The following is a 23,208-nucleotide window of genomic DNA, read 5'->3' as shown; positions in this document are numbered from 1 at the left end:
CACCCAGTAGGAAGACCAAATGAAACATGCCGGAAGATTAAAACTGCCTATGTTTCTCTTCTTGTTCAACAAAGCCATCTCTAGCCATGAAAAGGTGAAAACACTGTGTGAGTGGTTGTGAGGGAACATAAGCAGGGTACCTACACTCAGTGGCCTTTTTATTAGGTACACCTGTATACCTGCATAATGTAAATATCTAACCAGCCAATCATGTGGTAGCAACTCGATGCATAAAAACAGGCACACATGGTCAAGAGGTTGGCAGTTGTTCAGATCAAACACCAGAATGGGAAAAAATGTGCTCCAGGTGACTTTGACCGTGGAATAATTGCTGGTGCCAGACAGGGTGATTTGAGTATCTCAAATACGGCAGATCTGGGATGTTCACGCACAACGGTCTCGAGAGTTTACAGAGAATGAGGCGAAACATAAAAAATACCCAGTGAGCGGCAGATCTGTGGGCGAAAACAGCTTGTTAATGAGAGAGGTCAGATAAAAATGGCCAGACTGGTTCAAACTGACAGGAAGGAGACAATGACTCAAATAACCACACATTGCAGCAGTGGTGGGCAGAAGAGCATCTCTGAATGCACAACCCGTCAAACCGTGAAGTGGATGGGCTACAGCAGCAGAAGACCAGATGAATAAGGCTAAAGAAGGGGCCTCAGCCCGAAACATCAGCTGTTTATTCATTTCCATAGATGCTGTCTGACCTGCCGAGTTCCTTTATTTTTTTTTGCGTACGTGTTGCTTTGGATTTCCAGCTTCTGCAGACCTTCTCGTGAATAAATCTGGAGATATTTTACTTGTTCGGCAGAATCATCTCTGGGCATGGAAGGTGTTTGGATGAGTATGGTGAAAGAACGGTGGGTGAGTGGTAATGAGTAATATATCCAGACATGCAAATCACATTGTTAGGTGAAAGGTTAAATGTCGAAGCCTTTAGCACTTTCACACCAAGCATTTTGATCTACATAGAACATAGAACAGTACAGCACAGGAACAGGCCCTTCAGCCCACAATGTTGTGCTGTACCAATTAAATTAGCAACTAAACTGATCCCTTCAGCCTACTCAATGTCCATATAACCCTTCATTTTCCTCACGTTCATGTGCATTTCTAAATGTCTCTTAAAGTCCCTAATGTACCTGCCTCAGCCACCACCCGAGGCAGCAAAGATCTGCTGCAGATCTTTCAGGCGTTGATATGGGCGTCGTGGTTTTGTAGTGGTTAGCGCTACTCCATTACAGCCCAGGGTGTTCCGGAGTTCAGAGTTCAATTCCAGCACCGTTCTGTAAGGAAACTCTGTACATCCTCCCTGTGGAATGCTTGGGTTTTCCATTGGTGGTCCCGTTTCCTCCCACAGTCCAAATTCATCCAGGGTAGGTTAGTTGGTCATTGTAAATTGTTCTGTGATTGGGTTAGGGTAAAGCAGGTTTGTTGGGGGTCGCTGGGGTGGTGTGCCTACTCTCAACTGCATAAATTCATCGTCAATGTTTTCCATATAAAAGGGATATATTTGAATCTGTTCAAGCCTGGCATAAACTGAGCTAGAAAACTTTAGGTTCATTATTCTTCTCCTGATTGAGTCTTTCATGGGAGCAAATACATTTGTGTACAATTAATATAATCTATTAACTTTAAGTAGTTGTTGGCACATTATAAATTCAAGGGCATTTATGTTGATTGTGTAAACTACAAAAAAAGGCTGGTTCGAATTAAGCGAGTAATTTTTTTTTCCTCCATGCCTCAGTTCCCTTATCCACACACGTACGCGATTCCTCTCCATCTACCTCATAGCCCAGCGATGGAGAGGAAGGCGTGTTCAGACCTGAATCCAGCACTTTGCCTGTCTGGATTTGATCCTGAGCCTTTGTTAATTCCTCTCCAGAGCTGCAGGAGCCTCAGGTCCTCACGCCAGCAGTTCAGGAACAGTTATTACCCCTCAACCATCAGGCCCCTGAACCAGCGTTCACTCACCTCAACACTAAACTAACTCTACAACCTATAGGTTCACTCTACAACTCATGTTCTCAGCATTATTCAGTTGCATTTTTATTATTTGCATGATTTGTCTTCTTTTGCGCATTTTTTGTCAGTTTTTGTTATTTATAGTTTTTCCTAAATTCTATTGTATTTCTTCATGTTCTTGTAAATGCCTGCAAGAAATTTAATCTCAAGGTACTACGTGTAGTTATCTAGTTAAAAGCCCATTGCCCCTACTGGGGCATATGCTACATGACATATACAGTACGTTCTTTGATAATAAATTTACTCTAACTGTGAATACTACCACATTAGAGATAAACTTAATCATGGACAGCATTTCTCCTTCTGAATTAATCCCCACATTCCAGGGCAGCTCTCAGTACAGGGGCATCAGAGAAGCGGAGAATATAGTTCTATGCTCCACTTCGTTTTGCAATCAGGATTACAACAGAAAGGAACAGCCCTTCAAAGAAAACATAAAAGCAGACTAATGAAATTATAGTATTGTCTGCCTGCACTGCACTTTCTCTGTCTGTCACAGTTTATTTTGCATTCTGTTATTGTTTTCTCTTGTTCTCCTCAATGCACTGTTGTAATGACCTGTATAAAGGGCATGCACAACGAAGCTTTTTCACTGTACTTCAATACAAGCAACAATGTATTGCAAAACTAGGCAAGGTGGAATATCAGCCGTTAACGTGATACAGTATTCGGGTGTGTTAGTATGTTAACTCTAACTCCACTATGAATGGCTCCAAGCCCGGCTGTGAAAGGAGGGGGGTTGACATGGGGCTAGCAACCGCATCCCTTAAACACCCTGAGCTACAGAAGCTCCTAAGACCTCAATCGTGGGAAAGAAAGGATCTTTGAAGATGGGCTATGCCTGGGGGCAACTTGAAATAGTGGCCTCGGACAGAGGACTCTGGCAGGCTGCTGTCGGCAGCTTATGCCCCAGGAGGGGTGATGGGCTTAAGTAAGTTAGTTGGAATGTTTTAATAACAGTGAAAACATCTTCTTCACTAATGCTCTTCGGGGAAAGAAATCTGCCAGTTTTACTTGGACTGGATGCAAATCAAGGTGCTCCATTGTGTTTGATTATTATCTGCCTTCTGGGCTCTAGGGTAATTACCATGTCTGTGAGTGATGTCCACTTCCTGTGAATAAGTATCTATCAAAAAAAAAGCACACTCAAGGGACTGAAGGCCCTGCTTTTGAGCATTCTTAAAACCGTTTGTACCATTTCCAAAATCACTCTGCCCTTCTCTTTTATAGTACGTTCTACATGCCCTTCAGCCCATCACATCCGTGCTGGCCATCAAACACTCATCTTCCTGGGCAACGTGGTTAGCGCATCACTGTACAGTGCCAGCGACCGGGGTTCAAATCCCACCACTGTCCGTAAGGAGTCTGTACGTTTTTTCCCATGCCCATGTGGCTGCTCCGATTTCCTCCCAAGTTCCAGAGATGAACAGGTTAGAACTTTGGTCATATGAGTATAACTGGGTAGTGTAGTGTGGGCTCATTAGGCTGGAGATGGTGCTCTATCTCTAAATTAAAAAATTAGATTAGACTAATCCAATTTAACAGCAACTGGTTCGTTGCCTTCTATACCTAGGTCTTTGCTTGTACCTCAGCAATGTCCACAACGCCATTGTCTACGTATTCTCAGTGGCCACTTTATTCGGTGCAGGAACGGAGCCTGGTGTGGACTTCTGCTGCTGCAGCCCATCACCACTGACAGTGGTGGGAAATGAACCCAAGTCAGTGGCACTGAAATAGTGTCATGCCAGCCACTTTGCTACCGTGCTTCCCTGGTGGCACTCACAATAATTTTGCAAAGCAGAACTGAACGCGGTCTCTAGTGACATCAGTAGCAGTCTCCAACTCCTTACACTCCCTGAAATACACACTCAGCGGCCACTTTATTAGATACCCGCTGTACCTAATGAGGTGGCCACTGCGTGCATGTTTGCGATCTTCTGCTCCTGTAGTCCACCCACTTCAGCGTTCAATGTGTTGTGCATTCAGAGATATTCTTCTGCACACTGTGTTGTAATGCGAGGCTATTCGAGTTACTGTCACCTTCCTATCAGCTTGAACCAGGCTGGCCATTCTCCTCTGACCTCTCTCTTTAACAAGGTGTTTTCACCCACTGAACTGCCACTCACTGGATGTAATACATACAAACTGCTGGAAGAACTCAGCAGACCAGGCAGCATCAATGGAAAAGAGACATATTTTGTTTTTTGCACCATTCTCTGTAAACTCTAGACTGTTGTGCATGAAAAATCCCGGTTTCAAACCACTCTATTTGGCACCTACAATCATTCCACAGTCAAAGTCATTCAGATCACATTTTTCCCCATTCTGATATTTGACCTGAACAACAACTGAACCTCTTGACCATGTCTGCATGCTTTTATGCATTGAGTTGCTGCCATGTGACTGGCTGATTAGATATTTGCATTAACGAGCACGTTACAAGTGCACATCATAAAGTGGCCACTTAGTCTAATAACTCGGATGCATAATAGTATGTACTGAATGAAGTTTACCCAAAAGAAATATAAATTAATTATGCAAAAATGTAGTGTCCAACTGTTCCAACAAATGAGAAACTTCAAATCTCACAGGCCACGTGGTGCAAGGTTTTGTAACTATGCGGTCAATGCTGCCTCTAGTTCATGCTTGAAGTATGGCAGTCACCAATAATGCAGTCTTGGCACAAGGCAAGTTTATTATGATAATGAAAGAGAAACTTGTCATACTATTTGTGCTCCAAGATGGTATTAAATTAAAAATAAAAGAAACACATTCAAGGCAGGAAAGGAAATGCATATAACAAATAAAACATGAGATCACAAAAAATTTTTTCGGCAAAAAAATACATTATGAAGTTCATAATATCTTGGTAGAATGCACATACAAAATGTACAGATTGTCAACATGAGCTGACAGATTACAAAGAAAGCAATTTCATATTGACAACCATTCCATCAGTTGTTTGCTCACTGTGGTAACGATGAATCTCAAGGTTGTATATGGTATACATACTTTGATAATAAATTTACTTTGAACTTTGAACTTTAAATCAAAATGGGACTGGCGGTGAATGAAAATCCAGGAATAAGTCACCTGTATAACACAAGACTGCACTGCCTAAGTCATGTTAAAAACACAACCTGCATCTTAACATTGTAATACATAGTATTACTGATTGAACAATGTAGTCTGCATATTTTATACCAAATAAAAATAAACAAATTTGCTAATATAAAAACAATGATTTTGCCTATACTGTATTTTATTGACAAATGATCCAACCAAGTATAATTACTCCTTCCTGACATACAATATTTATTAGGAAAACATAATTTACAGAATATTTTGAACAAATACATTAATTTATGTATTGCCACTTTAAAATTCAGTGTTGCAGGCAGTACACTGGGTATATCCAGTGACCTGCACCTGCTCGTAAATGGAAAGTTATAGTGTCCACACCTACACACGTGCTCGATAGTCTCAGTCCAATACTGCAATGTGTAGATGGGCGCTCTCTATGTACAGCAGCCTGGCGGGCAGATAAATCGCACCCAGTGACCAGGCTTTAGGAATGCTGCCCCAAAAAGTCATCGAGCGTTAAGTCGTTTATCCAGTCATCGTTACTGCTGCTTCCCTTCATAATGGACTCTATGAAGTCCGGCTCATTCCGAGCTGCCCCCAAGGCATTGCTGTTGTTATGCTGCAGAAAGTCATAGGTGGATACCTCGGTGGTGGGGTTCATTCGGTTATAGGATGCCGACGACTGCCCACTGGATACGTAGCTGGCGGCAGTGAGACCTGGCACTGGGTGAGTCTGGCTCATACTGGTAATGCCCTGCGGCACAGGTTTCATGCTGCCCATGGCTGCCGAGGGTAACCTTGGCTGATTATGCCTCGAGTTCGGGCCGCTCATGGAGACCATGTTTTGTCCAGTCTGGCCCGGGTTCAGTTGCTGCAGTGGCTTCATCTGTCCTCCCGGGGCTATCTGGTTTGGTGGCGCAATGGTCTGGTGGGGAAACGGATGCACGGGCAGATTTGGCCTCATGGTCTGTTTGGGGAACAATGGGTTATTTGGGAAATGTGGCATGCCACCGTCCATTTTGGTCTGATTCTGCATTCCTTGAATCCTTTGCTGCGCCCACATTTGAGGAGCCATGCCAGAGGTGGCTAACGCGGTTGAAATTCCTTGGACGGGCATACTAGCCCCTGCCTGGTTTATGGACTGCCTCACGTGCTGGGGAGGCGCAGCCGGGTTCGGCACAGAACCACTGAACGCCGAGATTGGTGTCCTTTGCTGGATTATAGCCTGGCTCGGCACTGGCTGGCTGGTTGATCTCATTCCCAAAGCGTTCTGGCTTGGCCGGAGAGGCATGTTGAGGCCAGATGGCGGCATGTAAACACTCTGCTGGTTGCCAGTGTTATTTGGGTACATCCCCACGGTCCGGTCGGCCTGACTGGCAGTCACTGCAGGTACCCCGGGCCCAAGATTGTTCTGAGACGTCGCCTGCAGAAGGCCGGGGTTCCGCCGCATACCGCAATGGGCTGACTGTGGTGTTGGCAGAGGCTGCCCGGAGTTTGTAGGCAAAGGTTGTGCCACAGCTGTAAAAAAAAACACAAGCAATCAGTGTTATAGAGTCATAGAGCACTACTGCACAGATACATGCCATTCAGCCCATCTAATCTGTGCTGAACTACTTTTCTGCCTAGTCCTGGTTTCAATGACCTAGAAGGGTTGAGATGGAGAGAAAGTAACTAGGAAATTAGGGAAACTTTATGAAAGTGATTATTTGGTAAATAATTCATTTCTGTCAGAGAAACTTCTGGTAAAAACAGAATGAGCTTGTGCTTTTGTTTTCCTGTCATTCATCACCTCACAAGATCCAAAACTGCTTCAAAAGGAAGTACTTTTTGAAGAATTGTCATGGTTGTAACCTAAGGAGAATGACAGTCTATGTTTGAACATGGTAGTAACCAGCTAATCTGCTCTGATATGTCATAGGGTCATGGAACACTACAGCCAGGGTCGCCAACTGTCCCGTATTAGCCGGGACATCCTGTATACTGGGCTAAACTGGTTTGTCCCATACGGGACCGCCCTTATCCCGTATTTCCCCCGCCAAGGTAGAGCGTTCCTACGAAACTGTTCGTAATCCGAAATGCCGTAAAGCAAAGAAGCAATTACCATTAATTTATATGGGAAAAATTTTTGAGCGTTCCCAGACCCAAAAAATAACCTACCAAATCATTCCAAATAACACATAAAACCTAAAATAACACTAACATATAGTAAAAGCAGGAATGATATGATAAATACACAGCCTATATAAAGCAGAAATAATGTATGTACAGTGTAGTTTCACTCAGACAGAATCAGGAAGATTACACAGGTGCCCGCGCAAGGCTTCATGGTCATGGTAGTCTTTCTCGGGGTAAACACAAGTGTCCCGGGATTTGACTACTACTTTTGTCCCTTATTTGGGAGTGAGAAAGTTGGCAACCCTAACTACAGCACAAACACAGGCCCTTCAGCCCATCTAGTCTGTGCCAAACTATTAATCTACCTAGTCCCATCGACTCATACTTGGACCATACCCCTCCATACCTCTCCTATCCATGTATGTAATCAAATTTCTCTTAAATGTAGCAATTGAACACACATCCGCCACTTCCACTGGCAGCTCATTCCACATTTTCACCACCCTCTGAGTGAAGAAGCTCTCCCTCAGATCCCCCTTAAATACTTCACCTCACCTTTAACCTACGACCTCTAGTTCTACTCTCACCCAATTTCAGTGGAAAAAGCCTGATTGCATTTACTCTGTCTACACTCTTAATTTTGTATACCTCTATCAAATCTCTCCTCAATCCTAACACTCTTGGCATAAAGTCTCAACCATTCCAACCTTTCCCTGGAACTCGGGACCTCGGGGCCCGGCAACATCCTTGTAAACTTTCTCTGCACTCTTTCAATTGTATTGATATCTGTCCTATGTGCTGAGAACACAAGGACAAAAGCAGAAGGAAATTATTTTAAACAGTTGACGTTTTGGGCTGAGACCCTTCGTCAGGAGTCCTAACGAAGGGTTTCAGCCTGAAACGTCGGCTGTTTATTTCTCTCCATATATTCTGCCTAACCTGCTGAGTTCCTCCAGCATTGTGTGTGTGTGTGGGTTACTCTGGGTTTTCAGCAACTGTAGAATCTTCTGCCCATGTGAAGGATACCATTTGACCCTGGAAACTTACTCCAATGTTCAAAAAGACCATGATTCGACATGAGGAGCTCTCCCTCCAGTGCCTGTTCCTGGCAAAGCACCAGAGCTCCCCCCAATCATGATCAGAACGTGCAACTGCACAGTACGCTGGCCAACTAACTGGAGCACAAAGGTTTTCACAGCTGAGTAAGTGGGCAAGAGGGTAGCTAGTCCTATTTAAAGCGGGGCATGTAAGGTTGTCCAGATTGGTTGTGGGGGGAGGGGACCTTGTCACAGAGCATTGAACAGTACAGCAAAGTACTTCGTTAACACAAGACGCTGGAAATCCAGAGTAACACATACTAAATGCTGGAAGATCCCAGCCAGCACGGTATTATCCATAGAAAGGTTCAAAGATTCATTTATTATCAAAGTGTATATCCGTATACAACTCTGAAATTTGTACTCAGAAAAGAGTACACAGTCGACAAATAACCAGCACAGTATAGGCCCTTTAGCTCAGGAACAATCTGACCCTTCCCTCCCAAATAGCCCTTAACTTTTCTTTCATCTCGATGCTATCTAAGAGTCTCTGAAATGTGCCTCATGTATCTGGCAGCACGCTTGGGCCAAGGCTCTTCTTCAGAACTCATTAGGAGTTGACTCTTCATTCCCTTCCATAGATGCTTGCTGAGTTCCTCCAGCATTTTGTGCATGTTGCTATGTTCTATGTGCACCATCAGCATTAGGGTGAATCATGCCAGGATTTGGCCAGTCTAACACTCAGAGATATGCAAATGGCCATGATTACTTTGCACACTGGAAAAGAACATTTACAGTTGACAGAAGTGAGATGGAATTGAATTTCTGCAAATTGGGGCTTGCAGCTACAGTAGGTTGAGCCAGAATGATAGAATTTATAACATTGCTCTAATTAAATTCAGTCAAACGACAAGTTTGGACCAGACTCGTAATCTTACACTGGTTCAAATACCCTCAGATCTTTTACAATTAAGTAAAATCCTCTGACAGAATCCTGTCACAATCCATCATCTGCAGTCCTCTGTTGCCTCCACCTCTCATCTCGCACCCTCTGTCGCTATTTCCACTCTTCTCTCCTTCATCCCCTCCTTCCACACCTGGATCTACTTGCCACTTGCCCCACTGGCATTCTTCTCTCTACTCTTTTGGTGCCAGTGAAGGTGCGTGACGTACGGAAGCTGCCCTGCTTCCTCCAGCAGTTCGTTACTTGCTCCACCTTCCAGCATCTGCGGCTCCACGCGTCTCCAGAATCCCGTGTCACCGGTTCCACTCTGCTCGGCCTCCCCTCCACCCCTCCCAGATTCCAATTTATATCTCTGACATGGTTGCAAGTTGTGGGCAGATGATTATGCCGAACTTCCGGCTGTGTAGACTTCCCGGAGCCGGCATAGGAAAAACCCACAAGTTTGTATCAGCCAGATGTTCTGAGATGGGAGGGGCATGCTTTACAAGGAATTAATCAGGAACGTCAGAGACACAAGTGACTACTGTGATGAGACTGGTACGGGTCTTGCTCCCCTCCCTTTTCCTGATGGTGATCACACATGGCATCCAGGTGCCATAGGGTCATTGCTTCCCACAATTAAGGGCTGCTCTCTGCAGCACCTTCTAGACAAAGTACTTAACTCCTTATTAAAGGCACCTCTTAAATAACTTCGCTTCAGCCCACTGTCATCTTACCTTGAAACTGATTTAATTGCTGAACTCCAAACACGCTCCTCTGCTCCTTATATTCAGGGGATACGCGGATCATGTGACCATTTCTTTGCTCATGTTGTCTTTGTTTTTCCTGTGTGGGGGGGGGGGAGTGAAGTGCATTGTTACTTTAATCAGAATCAGAACCAGGTTTAATATCACCAGCATATTTTGTAAAACTTGTTAACTTTACAGCAGTAGCACAATGAAATACACAATAAATAAATACAGACAAAAAAACTGAGTCAGATTAAGTATATATGTCTATTAAATAGTTAAGTTAAGGTAAGTAGTGTAAATAACAGAAATAAAAAAGTAGTGAGGTAGTGTTCATGGGTTCAGTGTCCATTTAGAAATCAGATGGCAGAGGGGAAGAAGCTGTTCCTGAATCACTGAGTTTGTGTCTTCAGGCTTCTGTACCTCCTTCCTGACAGTGACAATGAGAAGAGGGCATGTCCTGGGTGATGGGGTCCTTCATAATGGATGCTACCTTTCTGACGCACCATTTCTTGAAGATGTCTTGAATACAACGGTTTAATCAGTTAATGCTTTAACGAAAGCATTATTGACTGATAAGACAATGCAAAGTTGTTAACTTGTCAGACTTTGCAATTTGGATAATTTATTCTTCACAATGTGGATAAGTCTTTCAAACTCAATTTCTGGACCCTGCCTTGACCATTTCCTTCCACACAGCCACATATGCCCACAAGGAAGACAAGGACCTAAAAAAGAAGCAACATTCAGGAGAAAACGCTCTCACAATGATAGGAAGAGCCAACATCGGAGGATCAAAAAGTGATGTCACAATGAACGCTTGGCCAGCGATCCCTGTAGTAACTATTCTCACACCTCCTGCTTAAAACCCAAAAGGTCAGAAGGATCGTGAGGCCCCGCCTTCGCGGTCTGTATTTGAACTGAAAATCAAGATCAAGTGAGCTTTTGCCCTTTGCTCTACAGGAGGTTTCTGCCCTCTCTGAGCTCACCTTTAGACACCTGCACTATGATGTGACAGGTGACTGCCCCTGTCAAGCTTCCAAACTGCATGACTCTCCTGTGTGGCACCATAGTATTAGTTACCACCTCGTTACTTGTAAGTTAGTTGCAATCAGGTACATATGATTATTCAGAACTCCCAGTGGCTTAACTCTAGTTTCCTGTGCTCTGGGACCTCATTTCCAGCAATCCCTTTAAACTCACTAGGCTCTGATTTCCATGCTTTCTTTAAACTCATCTATGTCCCATTACCCACACTCTTTAACCTGATCAGAGCCCTATTTCCTGCACTCCCTTTAAACTCTCTAGGTTCACCAGAAAGTTACTGCACTCCTAAGTACCCAATGAAAAAGTGAATTAAAGTGCCATGGAGAAATACAGCCTCCAGGAGGACCACAACCTTTGGAAGCTTGTCTGCCTCAGAGACCCGGGGAGCTATGTTGGCTGGAATTGCAGGGCTTTATGCTTTGGCTCTTGGTAGGGTCACCCATGCCAAACAGGTCAAAGGGTAGAGGCCAGAGCAAGAGTGGCCCACCGGTCCTCCAAGTTCGGTGGGGTTGGGGGAGGGGTTCAGCTCAGGGCTAACAACCCTGACTGGTAAAACAAAGCTGTTATGGAAACAGCAATGAAGAATCCTTCTACATCTATGTTATACAATATAGTTATATTCTGATAATCTGGATGATCTGAGTCTCCACCCAGAGCTTGCATGTTTGATAGTAGTGAAAACTGAGTTGCTGACATGATGAAAGAAACCCTTGAACACTGCTAGAGAGGGAGGACCTTCACTGCTGCCCTAAGCACCAACAGCGTAATGGGCAGTAGGGGTAATAGGGGGTATCTAGTAGATCTGCTAGACCAGCAATGCCAAAGTCCTGATTATCCAGATTATCAGAATATAACTATATTGTATAACAAGGTTGTTAGATTAATCAACTTGGCGTAAGAATTATTTTGTTCAGTGTAAGACCGTAAGACACAGAAACAGAATTAGGCTATTCGGTCCAGAAGAATGAGGGGTGACCTCATTGAAACCTATCAAATGGTGAAAGGCCTTGATAGGGTGGATGTGGAGAGGATGATTCCTATAGTGGGAGAGTCTAAGACCAGAGGACAGAGATCAGAATGGAGGATCATCCTTTTGGAGCACAGGTGAGGAGGAATTTCTTTAGCCAGAGAGTGGTGAATCTGTGGAATTCTTTGCCACAGGTGGCTGTGGAGGCCAAGTCTTTCTGTATATTTAAGGCAGAGCTTGATAGATTCTTGATAGGTCAGAGCATGAAGGGATATGAACATAGAACATAGAACAGTACAGCACAGTACAGGCCCTTCGGCCCACAATGTTGTGCCAACCCTTAAACTGTGCCTCCCTTATAACCCCCCCACCTTAAATTCCTCCATATGGAAATGAGGCAGGAGATTGGGGCTGAAAGGAAGATTGGATCAGCCATGATGAAATGGTGAGCAGACCCGATGGGCCAAATGGCCTAATTCTGCTCCTATATCTTATGGTCTTAAGTCTGCTCTGTGATTCCATCCTGTAGATGCCTGCAAGCAAATGAATCTTAAGGCAGTAAACCATAAGACGCTGAAACAGAATTAGGCTATCTGGCCCACCGAGCTTGCTCCACTCTTCCATCATGGCTGTTTTGTTACCCCTCTTCTCCTGCCTTCTCCCCATAACCATTGACGCCTTTACTTATCAAGAACCTATCAATCTCTGCTTTAAATATACCCAATAACTTGGCATCCACAGCAGTCTGTGGCAATGAATTCCTCCTCATTTTGGTTCTAAAGGGGCATCCTTCTATTCTGAGGCTGTGCCCTCTGGTCCTAGACTATTGGGAGCATCCTCTACACGTCCAATCTATCTAGGCCTTTCAACATTCTGTAGGTTTTAATGAAACCCCTCCCCACCCCTCATTTCTCTAAACTCCAGCAAGTACAGGCCCAGAGACATCAAAAATTCCTTGTGCATTAACCCTTTCATTCCTGGGATCATTTTCATAAACCCCTCTTTTCTCCAATGCACACACATCCGTTCTTAGATATAGGGCCCAACATCCTGGGTCATGAACAGGGAGAAGGTGGGTTCAAACACCGGTGCAGGATCTGATACATAGCCAGAGTGATCTCCCACGGCCTCAGTGGTCTGTTGCATTGCCGAAGGTGCCATCCTTTAACTGACACAGTACAGTAATGACATCGGGGCGTGACTTGCAACGCTAACCTACAACCTGGACAAACAACAGTCATTTCCCTGCGAGGGGGAATGCCACTGGGGATGGCAGATAGGTACATTTCATTCCGTATCTGTACTTGTAACTTTATTTTTACCACTGGTAAGTGAGACTTGAACTTGGGAATTTAGCCTCAGGATTTGGGAAAATGCATTTAGGATGGAGATGAGGAGAAACTGCTTCTCCTTAAGAGTAATGAATCCATGGAATTCTCTGCCAAGGAGGCAGCAGAGGTGAGCTCATTAAATATATTATTTTATTTACGTAGAGATGCAGTACAGTAAATGGCCCAACAAGCCCATGTTGTCCAGTTATATCTATGTGACCAATTAATCTATTAACCCATATATCTTTGGAATGTGGAAGGAAACCCACGTGTAGACTCCTTATAGACAGCGGTAGGATTGCTGGTGCTGTAATCGCATCACACTCGCAGAGATGGTGAGATAGATTTTTGCATAGCAGGGGAATTAACATTTCTGGGGAAAATACAGATAGGTGGAGCCGAGTCCACGCTAGATCAACCACAATCATATTGAAAGATGGAGCAAGCTCAGCAGACCAGATGGCTGACTCCTGCTTCAATTCCATATGTTCTCATCTCCTAAGAGGGACAATAAAAACCCCAAGGGAATCTCTGATTCCCCTACCAGCCTTGGACTTCCTTCCCTGTCACCCTTTGGGCCGGAACCACGTTTCAGAGCCGAACACCTGTACCCTACGGAGCTCAGCACCAACTTTCAGTTACCAGTCGACCACTCCCCTCTGGCCATTTTGTTGAGGAATTCGGGAAGTGAAATGCTAATGAGAGTTGAATGTTAAAATTCACAGCTGTACGTTTTGGAAATGTTTGAAAGCTTGGAATAAAAGACCCTTCTGTTCTAAGGGTTTTTCAAAAATGCCAAAATTGGCTTGTTTCTATTCCAGTGTCTATAGATGGCAAGGCCGAATTTCCTGAATCCATTCCCAGAAATAACCCTTTTAAGAAAGCCCTTGTTGGTTCACCTGCATTCTGCCTGGAAAACACACAGCTCCTGCTCCTTAGCAAACATAACTCAACCAACAAAACGACTCCAGTCAAAGCAAGACATGGAGCTGAGGATAGACACTCAGTCCAAACCTCTCTGGGCAAAAGCTTTTGAATGATTTAATTTTCCCTCCTACATGCTGCAGAACTGCCTGCTATCCTATTGCATCAATTAAAGAAATGCTCTAAATAACTGAAAACACATGACAAAATTGTTCGCATTCTACAAGTCCTTTTTTGTTAAAGGAGTTTTTCAAAGACCAGCTATTGAAAGGCCTCCATAGAGTGGACATAGAGAGCATGTTTTCTATAGTGGGGGTGTGGGGTGTCTAGGACCAGAGGGCACAGCTCAGAATAGAAGGATGTCCCTTTAGAACAGAGGTGGTGAGGAATTTCTTTAGTCAGTGGGTGGTGAATCTGTTGAATTTGTTGCCACAGACGGTTGCGGAGGTAACTCGTTGGGTATATTTAAAGCAGAGGTTGATAGGTTCTTGATTAGTCAGGGTCTCAAAGGTTATGGGGAGAAGGCAGGAGAATAAGGGTTGAGAGGTAAATTAAATCAGCCATGACAGGCTGAATGGCCTAATTCTGCTCCTATGCCTTACAAAGTTTGCAAATGCTGGGAATCCAAAGCAACGCACACAAATGCTGGAGGAACACAGCAGGTCAGGCAGCATCTATGGAAATGAATAGATTGTCAATGTTTCGGGCTGAGACTCTTCTCAGGGCTTATGACTCATGATCATATGTCTTATGGACTCCTTTCAAGCACCCACTAAAGAGAAACAGCAGCCAATCCATCCATTCATATTTACTGAGACATTGTCTCAAAGGAAATCAGCAAAACAAAGCCAGCACAAGGAGGCTTGCCTGGAGATCTAATTGACCTATTTACCGTTTGTGCAGAGCTTGAAAAAGCCTGCTCTGGAAGATCTATTGTGCACAGGACGGGAAAAAGCTACAGAGGGTTGTAAGCTCAGCCATCTCTATCATGGCCTCTAGCCTCGTCACCATCATGGGCTCTAGTCTCGCCACCATCATGGGCTCTAGTCTCGCCACCATCATGGGCTCTAGACTCATCACCATCGAGAACAATGCCTCAGAAAGGCCGTATCCATCATTTCGGACCACCATCTCCCAGAGAAGAATCGGACTCAGCGACAGAATTAGGCCATTCAACCCAATGAGTCTGCTCTCCTCTCATTACAGCCTTTAGAGAGGAGCTATGGGAGCCTGAAGACACACACTCAACATTTTAGTAACAGTTTCTTCCCATATGTCATCAGATTTCTAAACAAACCTGCGAACATTACCTCACTACTTTTTCTCTCTTTTTGCACGACTTATTGAATTTTACACACTGTATATTTATTTCTTACTGTAATTTGTAGTATATTTGATGTATTGCAATGTACTGCTGCCGTAAAACAGATTTCATGCTGTATATCAGTGATAATAAATCTCTGATTATGAAGAGGTGTAAAGAATCAGTCTGTATTGTTCTCCCTATCTCCCTATGAGATGATGCTCCTATCGCTCAGTAACAAGTAGGGATTACACCCTTTACGTATAACTGCTTCTGTCAGCTATTCAGCTTTCTTTTCTTCTTTTCACTGATACTACCAGACCAGTGGAGTGGTTCTAATACCTGTCTACTTTCACTTTGGATCTCCTACAACCACCCCTGCATGTAGTGCTTTTCCAAAGGGTTTGCACCACGATACAGTGTGTTATTTAATTCACAGATGGTGCAGTTCGAATGTTAATTATGTGCCGTATCGTATGATGTAGGCCAGGGGTTCCCAAACTATTTTATGCCACGGACCAATACCGTTAAGCAGGCAGTCAAGTTCTTGGCAAATTTTTCTACATAAGTGGTTTGCCACTGCCTTCTTCTGGGCAGTGTCTTTACAAGATGGGTGACCCCAGCCATTATCAATACTCTTCAGAGATTGTCTGCCTGGTGTCAGTGGTCGCATAACCAGGACCTGTGATATGCACCAGCTGCTCATACGACCACCTGCTCCCATGACTTCATGTGACCCTGATCGGGGGGTTAAGCAGGTGCTACACCTTGTCCATGGGTGACCTGCAAGTTCGCAGAGAGAAAGAATGCCTTACACCTCCTTTGGTAGAGACGTAGCTGCACCCCACCACCCAACAGTGATGCGGTGGGGAATTATAATCTCAGGAATGAATTCACGAGCCGAGTCTCTCACCTGGTCAGCCATGAGTTGCTGCTGGAGAAGATTATGTTTCTTCAGAAGCTGGTGCTTGAGGAAGGCGTGCGATGTGGCTTTTATGTAATTATTACCGGGATTGGGATCCTGTATTGAAGAAAGAGAGAAAAAGAAATTACAGAAATGCTTTTATATACATCAGAACACAAAAGATTTAGCAGATTCTGGAAATCTTGAGCAACACACATAAAAAGCTGGAGGAACTCAGCAGGTCAGGCAGCATCTACGGAGAGGAATAAACAGATGTTTAGGACAGCTGAGTGATGTTTGTAGTTTGGTAAGTACCCATATATGATTTCTTGGCCACAGTTCTAAAATAGACTAAAATAACCTCTTTTCTATGTAGTTCTGTTTAGGGATGGTACGGTAGTGTAGCGGTCAGTGTAATGCTTCACAGTGCCATTTGTAAGATTCGGGTTTGATTCGTGCGTCTGTCTATAGGGAGTATTTACAGTACTCTGCAGAAGTCATAGGCACATGTACAGAGCTAGGGTGCCTAAGACTTTTGTACAGTACTGTACATACATACATGTATGTATGTGTATGTATATATGTATGTATATACACACTCTGTATATACATAGTGAGCAAAAGTCCTAGGCACACATACAGAGCTGAGGTGCCTATGACTTTGGCACACCACCGTACATAGTCCCTTACAGACAGCCGCATGAATCGAACACTGATCTTACATATTTTATAATGTATGTGTTTAATACCTTACTGTAACTTATAGTTTTATTACATATTGCAAAGTACTGCTGCCTCAAAACAACAAATTTCACGACATGCGAGTGATATTAAACCTGATTCTGCTTGCTCACTGGATTTTTTAGCACGAGCCAAGGAAAGAATGACATCAATGCTGGACCCTGCCACATTTTGAAAATATTTTGCACCTGTAATTTTTAAAGTACAAGATGTTAGCTGTTTAGTCTTGGGAACAAAGAAGGCATTCAATGTTACGTTGAAAGGATGTCATTGTGAACTGCTTACAGGACTGGTTGCAAAACATAATGCAACAGGGACGTGTACACAAGATACAGAAGAATATAGCATTCCACAATGCCTGCGTGAATTAAACTTCAGCTTGTGTATGATCCACATCCCTTCACTCCCTGCATCTAATACGGGCTCCCAAACTATTTTATGCTATGGACCAATACCATAAAAGGGTGCATGAACCCCAAGTTGGGAACCCCTGATCTAATAGACTCTTAAACACCATCATCGTATCTGCTGCCTCCACTACCCCTGGCAGCTCATTCCAGAAACCTTTCACTCACTTTCTAATAAACTTCTCCCCCCTCACAAATCTCCTTTAAACTTTCCCTCTCTCACCTTAAATGCATATCTTCTAGTATCCGGCATTTCTACCCCGGGAAAAAGATATTAACTGTCTCCTCTATCCCTGCTGTTCATAATTTTTAAAACTTTTATTAGGTGCTGATACTCCAGAGAAAAGAACCCAAGCTTGTCCAACCTCCACAAACAAGAGAAAATCTGCAGATGCTGTAAATCCAAGCAACACACACAAAATTCTGGAGGAATTCAGCAGGCCAGGCAGCATCTATGGAAACGAGTAAACAGTTGAAGTTTTGAGCCAAAACCCTTGAAGTCCTGATGAAGGCTCTCAGCTAGAAACGTCGACTGTTTAGTCTTTCTCATAGATGCTGCCTGGCACGCTGAGTTCCTCCAACTTCTTGTGTGTGTTGCTTGTCCAACCTCCAACTGGAGGTCATGGGTTAAGGGTGAAAGGTGAAATGTTTGAAATGAACATGAGGGAGATTTCCTTCATGCAGAGGGTGGTCAGAATGCGGAACGAGCTGCCAGTGGAAGTGGTGGATGTGGGTTCAATTTCAACATTTAGTGGTGGTTCAGGAGCCTGACAGTTGAAGGGCAATAACTGTTCTAAACCTGGTGGTGTGGGTCCTGCCTGATGGTAGCAAAGGGGAGGAAGCATGGTGTGTCCATTTAGATTAGGCTTTGCTTGTGTGTCATTTTGAACATCAAAAAAGGGCCCTTTTATTTAATATGTGTCAGCAGCAATCAATTTTCCACATTAGTTCAAACAAGGAAATTAAACGATCTGGGGAAATACTACTCCTTGCAGTGAAGGAATATCAAAGCAGATGGTTTGTTAAGTTCTTGTTTCCAGGATTGACCAACATCTGCTGGCAATTACCCTCCCCAAGAGGCAGGAGAGAACTTTGAATCCCCCCTCAATCACCTGTACCCACCCAGGGTATGGCGTTTATTGAATGAGCAATCCAATCCAGAGATGTTTAAAAATCCAAGAGAAGTTAATTACAAAAAATGGGAAAAAAACAATTAGCAATTAAAGATCTCTCATTAATAATGGCGACTGTAAAAGCACCACATTGGCAAACACTGACACCCCCACCACCCACCAAGCCTTCAAACACTGTTCACACTTAATATTCTTCAGCAAAGGAAATTTGATGCGCTGAACTGCTCTGGCCTTTTTGTGACTTCAGACTGTGGAACAATTTGTATATTTTGTTGGTATTGTAAATAAAGTAATTTCAAAAACAAAAAGTAGCGCTCAGAAAAAGGGAGAGAAAATGATTCTTAAGGTAGAGTGTGGTAAAATTCACATACTTGATAATAGATTTACTTTGAACTTATAGTTAACTAAACTGATGATACACATGGGCATCTGGCTAGCATCAAACACTCAGTGGCTGCTTTATTGGGTAGCTTCTGTACCTAATATAGTGGCCACTGAGTGTATATTTATGGTCTTCTGCTGCTGTAGACCAAACATTTCAAGGTTCAATGTATTGCCCATTCAGCAATGCTCTTCTGCACACTACTATTGTAACACATAGTTATTTGAGTTACAGTCGCCATGAACCAGTCTGGCCATTCTCCTCGGACCTCTCTCATTAATAAGGTGTTTTCAGCCACAGAACTGCTACTCACCGGACAATTTTTGTTTTTCACACCATTCTCTGTAAACTCTAGAAACTGTTGTGCATGAAAATCCCAGGAGATCAGTGGTTTTTGAGATACTCAAACCATCCCTTCTGGCACCAATAATCATTCCAATGTCAGTCACTTAGATCACATTTCTTCCCCTTTCTAATGTTTTGCCTAAACAACAACTGAACCTCTTGACCAGGTTTACATCGTTTTATCCATTGAGTTGCTGCCACGTGATTGGCTGATTAGATATTTGCGTTAACGAGCAACGAGTAACTAATAGAGTGGCCACTGAGTGTGGATGTGACCTATTGCCACCCGCAGTCAACTGAAATATTAAAAGAGAACAAAAAGTGAGAGGAAGCAAGAGCAGACAATTATTTTTTAAAAATCTTTTGAGCTCAACTATGTAAAAACTGAAGTATTTTCAAAACATTTATTGTCTCACGCCCTGCATTTGGAAATATGTCTTATCTTGCAGCTATTTTAACAGCCATGAAATAAATTCCAAAATACTGACAAAGGGAATAAGCTAAAGACTACAAACGCTCTCTTTCATTCTTATTTAAGCTCTCGCATCATTGGCTCTCTCTTTGTTCTTTCTTCACCTCCCTTTTCTCTGCCTCTGTAGTGCCATCACTTCTACTGTTGAAAGGCATCGTCCTGGAATATTAAGCCTGCTTCCGTCCCCACAGGTGCTGTCTGGTCTGTTGTGTATTTTCAGCACTTCATTTATACTCCAGACAACATATTTGCATAATTAATCAGAGAAATTTTATTTTAAACATGCCTTTAGTTTCTGGAACAGCACCTATCAGCCTCTAATTACGGCTGACGCAAGTGAAATGTGGTCACTCTCCTCACGTAATTAAACCGCAAATGAATGTCTTTGTGAGATTTCATACAGATCCTCCATGAGGAGCTTGACCTTGTCATGGTTTGGAGGCTTGTCTGTCTCAAAGACCCGGAGAGCTATGCTGGCTAGAGTCAGGGCCTTCTGCTTTGGCTCTTGGTAGGGTCTCCCAAGCTGAACAGGTCAAAGGGTAGAGGCCAGACTAAGAGTGGTCCACCGGTCCTCCTGGTTCGGGAGTTCAGACCAGGGCCTAACAATGCTGCCTGGTCAAACAAACCTGTTACAGAAACAGCAAAGAAGAATCCTTCTACATCTGTGCGCAATTGCATTCCTGAGTCTCCACTCGTGATTCGCGTGGCCGGGTAAAAACCGAGAGGAAGCTACTGGCACAGTGAAGGAAGCCCTGAACACCACCAAGACCAAGACCAAAATTAGCTTTGGCCAAGCACAGACAGAGATGGAGGACCTTCATTGCTGCCCTAAACACCAGTGGCGTAATGGGCAGTAAGTACATACGTAAAGGAGAAAGCTGCATCTTTACCAGGCTTGGGAAGCTCCAAGTTATGGATATAGAATCACACAGGATGGTGTTGCAGTTAGACCAACTACAGATGTGTGGAGCAAGGATGACAACGGATTAGTAGGGTTAAACGTTTTATCTGAGTCGTATTAGCCACAGTACAGAGTGGGCAATTTACAGTGCAGGAGCAACAATTATGCACACTCAAAAAACCCTGCACAAAGAGAGAGGACGTCCAATCGATTCACCACACGATTAACTGGCTGCATGTACCCTTGCCACAGTCTTGCAATCTGGTTCAAGAGCTGCTATCTCACTCTACAATGACCCCAGTTCTCTCCTGATCTCCGGTACTGTCTGCGTGGAGTTTTCGTGTTCTCCCTTTGACTATGTGGAATTTCGGCAGTTTCTTCCAGCAACTCGGTGGCTGGTGGTATTATGGATAGTGTGGAGTTTATCGTAGGTTACAACAGGACATTAATAGGATGGTAGTGCTGGGCTGAGAAGGGGCAGATGGAGTTCAACCAGGAAAAATGTGCAGAGATAAACTTTGGGACGATCGAACTTGAAGTCAGAATACAGGGTTAATGGGCAGGATTGTTAACAGTGTGGAGGAACAGAGGTCCAGGTCCACTGATCCCTCAAAAGTTAAGAAGACATATGATATGTTGGCCTTCATAAGTCATGGGCTCAGTTCAAAATCTATGAGGTGATGTTGCAGAAATGTGATCTAAATGACTTTGATAGTGGAATAATTGTTGGTGCCAGACGGGGTGGTTTGAGTATCTCAGAAACTGCTGATCTGGGATTTTCATGCACACTATTCTTTAGCGTTTACAGAGAATGGTAAGAAAAACAAAAAAAAAACCAGAGAGTGGCAGTTCCATGGACAAAAGCACTTTGTTGATGAAAGCACATAGAAAATCTAGAGCACACTACAAGCCCTTCAGCCCATGTTGTGCCGACCATGTCATCTACTCTGGAAGCTGCCAAGGATTTCCCTGCTGCATAGCCCCCTATTTTTCTAAGCCCCATGTACCTATCTAGGAGTCTCTTAAAAGACCCAACTGTATCCGAATAGTCAACGGAGAAGGGCCAGTAAGTCAAATAGCATTACATTACAGCAGTGGTGTGCAGAAGAGCACCTCTGAACGCACAACATGTTGACCCGTGGAGTGGATGGGCTACAGCAGCAGACCATGAAGGTCTGCTCAGTGGCCACTTTGCTAGACACAGGAGGTGCCCAAGAAAGTGGTACCAAGAGGAGATTAGACCTTAACAACTGTGCTAGAACAGTGCTGCTTCCTTTTGAGTCAACTGCTGCATGTAATAGCTCCTGTCTACTGATGCAAAGGTGTGCATGTGCTTTTTTCAAAAAAAGATAGTATTTGGAATAGTTTCAACCATATCTCTAGGGCACATTAAATTTCTCATGGATTTGGTATCTCAGACAAGCAAAGTGGAATAAAGAACCTTTGATGTTTGATTCCTGTGTTTGATTTAGATCCAGATTTACAGTAATTTAATCAGACTTACTGCCAAAATATCCTTTTTATTTTACTGCTCACTTTCTCGGAGGGTGGGAATGGTACCGAAGGAGACAACGGCAAAAAGGAAGGCCACTCACATCAATCCCCATTCCCGGGCTATTACAGCGCTTCGCCACTAGTGGGAGCTTGTCTCCCTCATGAAAATCGCCCTTTGCAAGAGCTCCATTACAAGCAGTTTCTGATTTCCGCGCTGCTTATTTTAATGGGTGACTAGAGAGCCAGATAGATGGAATAATTGTGGAATGAAATAATCCCCTTCTTCCCTGGAAACATCCCAGTTAACTTCCTCACCAAGTAAGAACAAGAAAAAAAAGTTTTTTTCAAACCTTCCAGTACTGACCCTACCAATCTTTTTGTATTATGAGATATCCTACATTTAACAGCTCCTGTATGAAAAGCTAATCGATTACTTGAACAATGATTGGAGAGCACAAATGAGCATTCTGTGACAGAGGAACCTCTTCACGTATTTTTTCATACAGCTTTAAAATACAACATTGAAATTGGAAACTGGGAAGAGAATATTTAAATTCCCTAATTAATCAATTATTAACAAGGCTAGTTTCTATAAATCAGACCACATTGTATCTTGTTACTTTGTTGACTGGTGGCACAGTATTATTCTAGAACAGGGAGTGAGTGTGAGTGTGTGTCTGAGTGAGGGAGAGAGAGAGAAAGAGGCACTAGGAGTACAGGAGTCAGGTGGGGTGAGGGGGAGGGGGAGAGGGAGGGAGGAGGAGGGGGGAGGGGGGAGGGAGGGGGAGGAGGGGGGAGGGGGAGGAGGAGGGGGGAGGGGGGAGGAGGAGGGGGGAGGGGGGAGGAGGAGGGGGGAGGGGGGGAGGAGGAGGGGAGGAGGAGGGGAGGGGGAGGAGGA

General features: G+C 43.8%; 1 protein-coding gene across 4 annotated transcripts in view; it reads right to left on the bottom strand.

Moving 5' to 3' along the window:
- Window positions 1-4,713: 4,713 nt before the first annotated feature.
- The window catches only part of LOC134353147 (mastermind-like protein 2), a 490,104-nt gene continuing 471,609 nt past the window's right edge, over window positions 4,714-23,208 (bottom strand). For all 4 annotated transcript variants that reach the window (XM_063061106.1, XM_063061108.1, XM_063061105.1 and 1 more), the window contains exons 3-5: window positions 16,445-16,552; window positions 9,948-10,056; window positions 4,714-6,633 (exon numbers count right to left, since the gene is read on the bottom strand). In XM_063061106.1, coding sequence (XP_062917176.1) covers window positions 5,600-6,633; window positions 9,948-10,056; window positions 16,445-16,552 — 1,251 coding nt within the window. In that variant the 3' untranslated portion in view covers window positions 4,714-5,599. The remainder of the gene's footprint in view (window positions 6,634-9,947; window positions 10,057-16,444; window positions 16,553-23,208) is intronic.

Source organism: Mobula hypostoma, chromosome 10, assembly GCF_963921235.1.
Source record: "Mobula hypostoma chromosome 10, sMobHyp1.1, whole genome shotgun sequence".
Taxonomy (NCBI): Eukaryota; Metazoa; Chordata; class Chondrichthyes; order Myliobatiformes; family Myliobatidae; genus Mobula; species Mobula hypostoma.
Note: the sequence above shows the minus strand (reverse complement) of the source record. Positions and strands in the feature narration are given on the sequence as shown.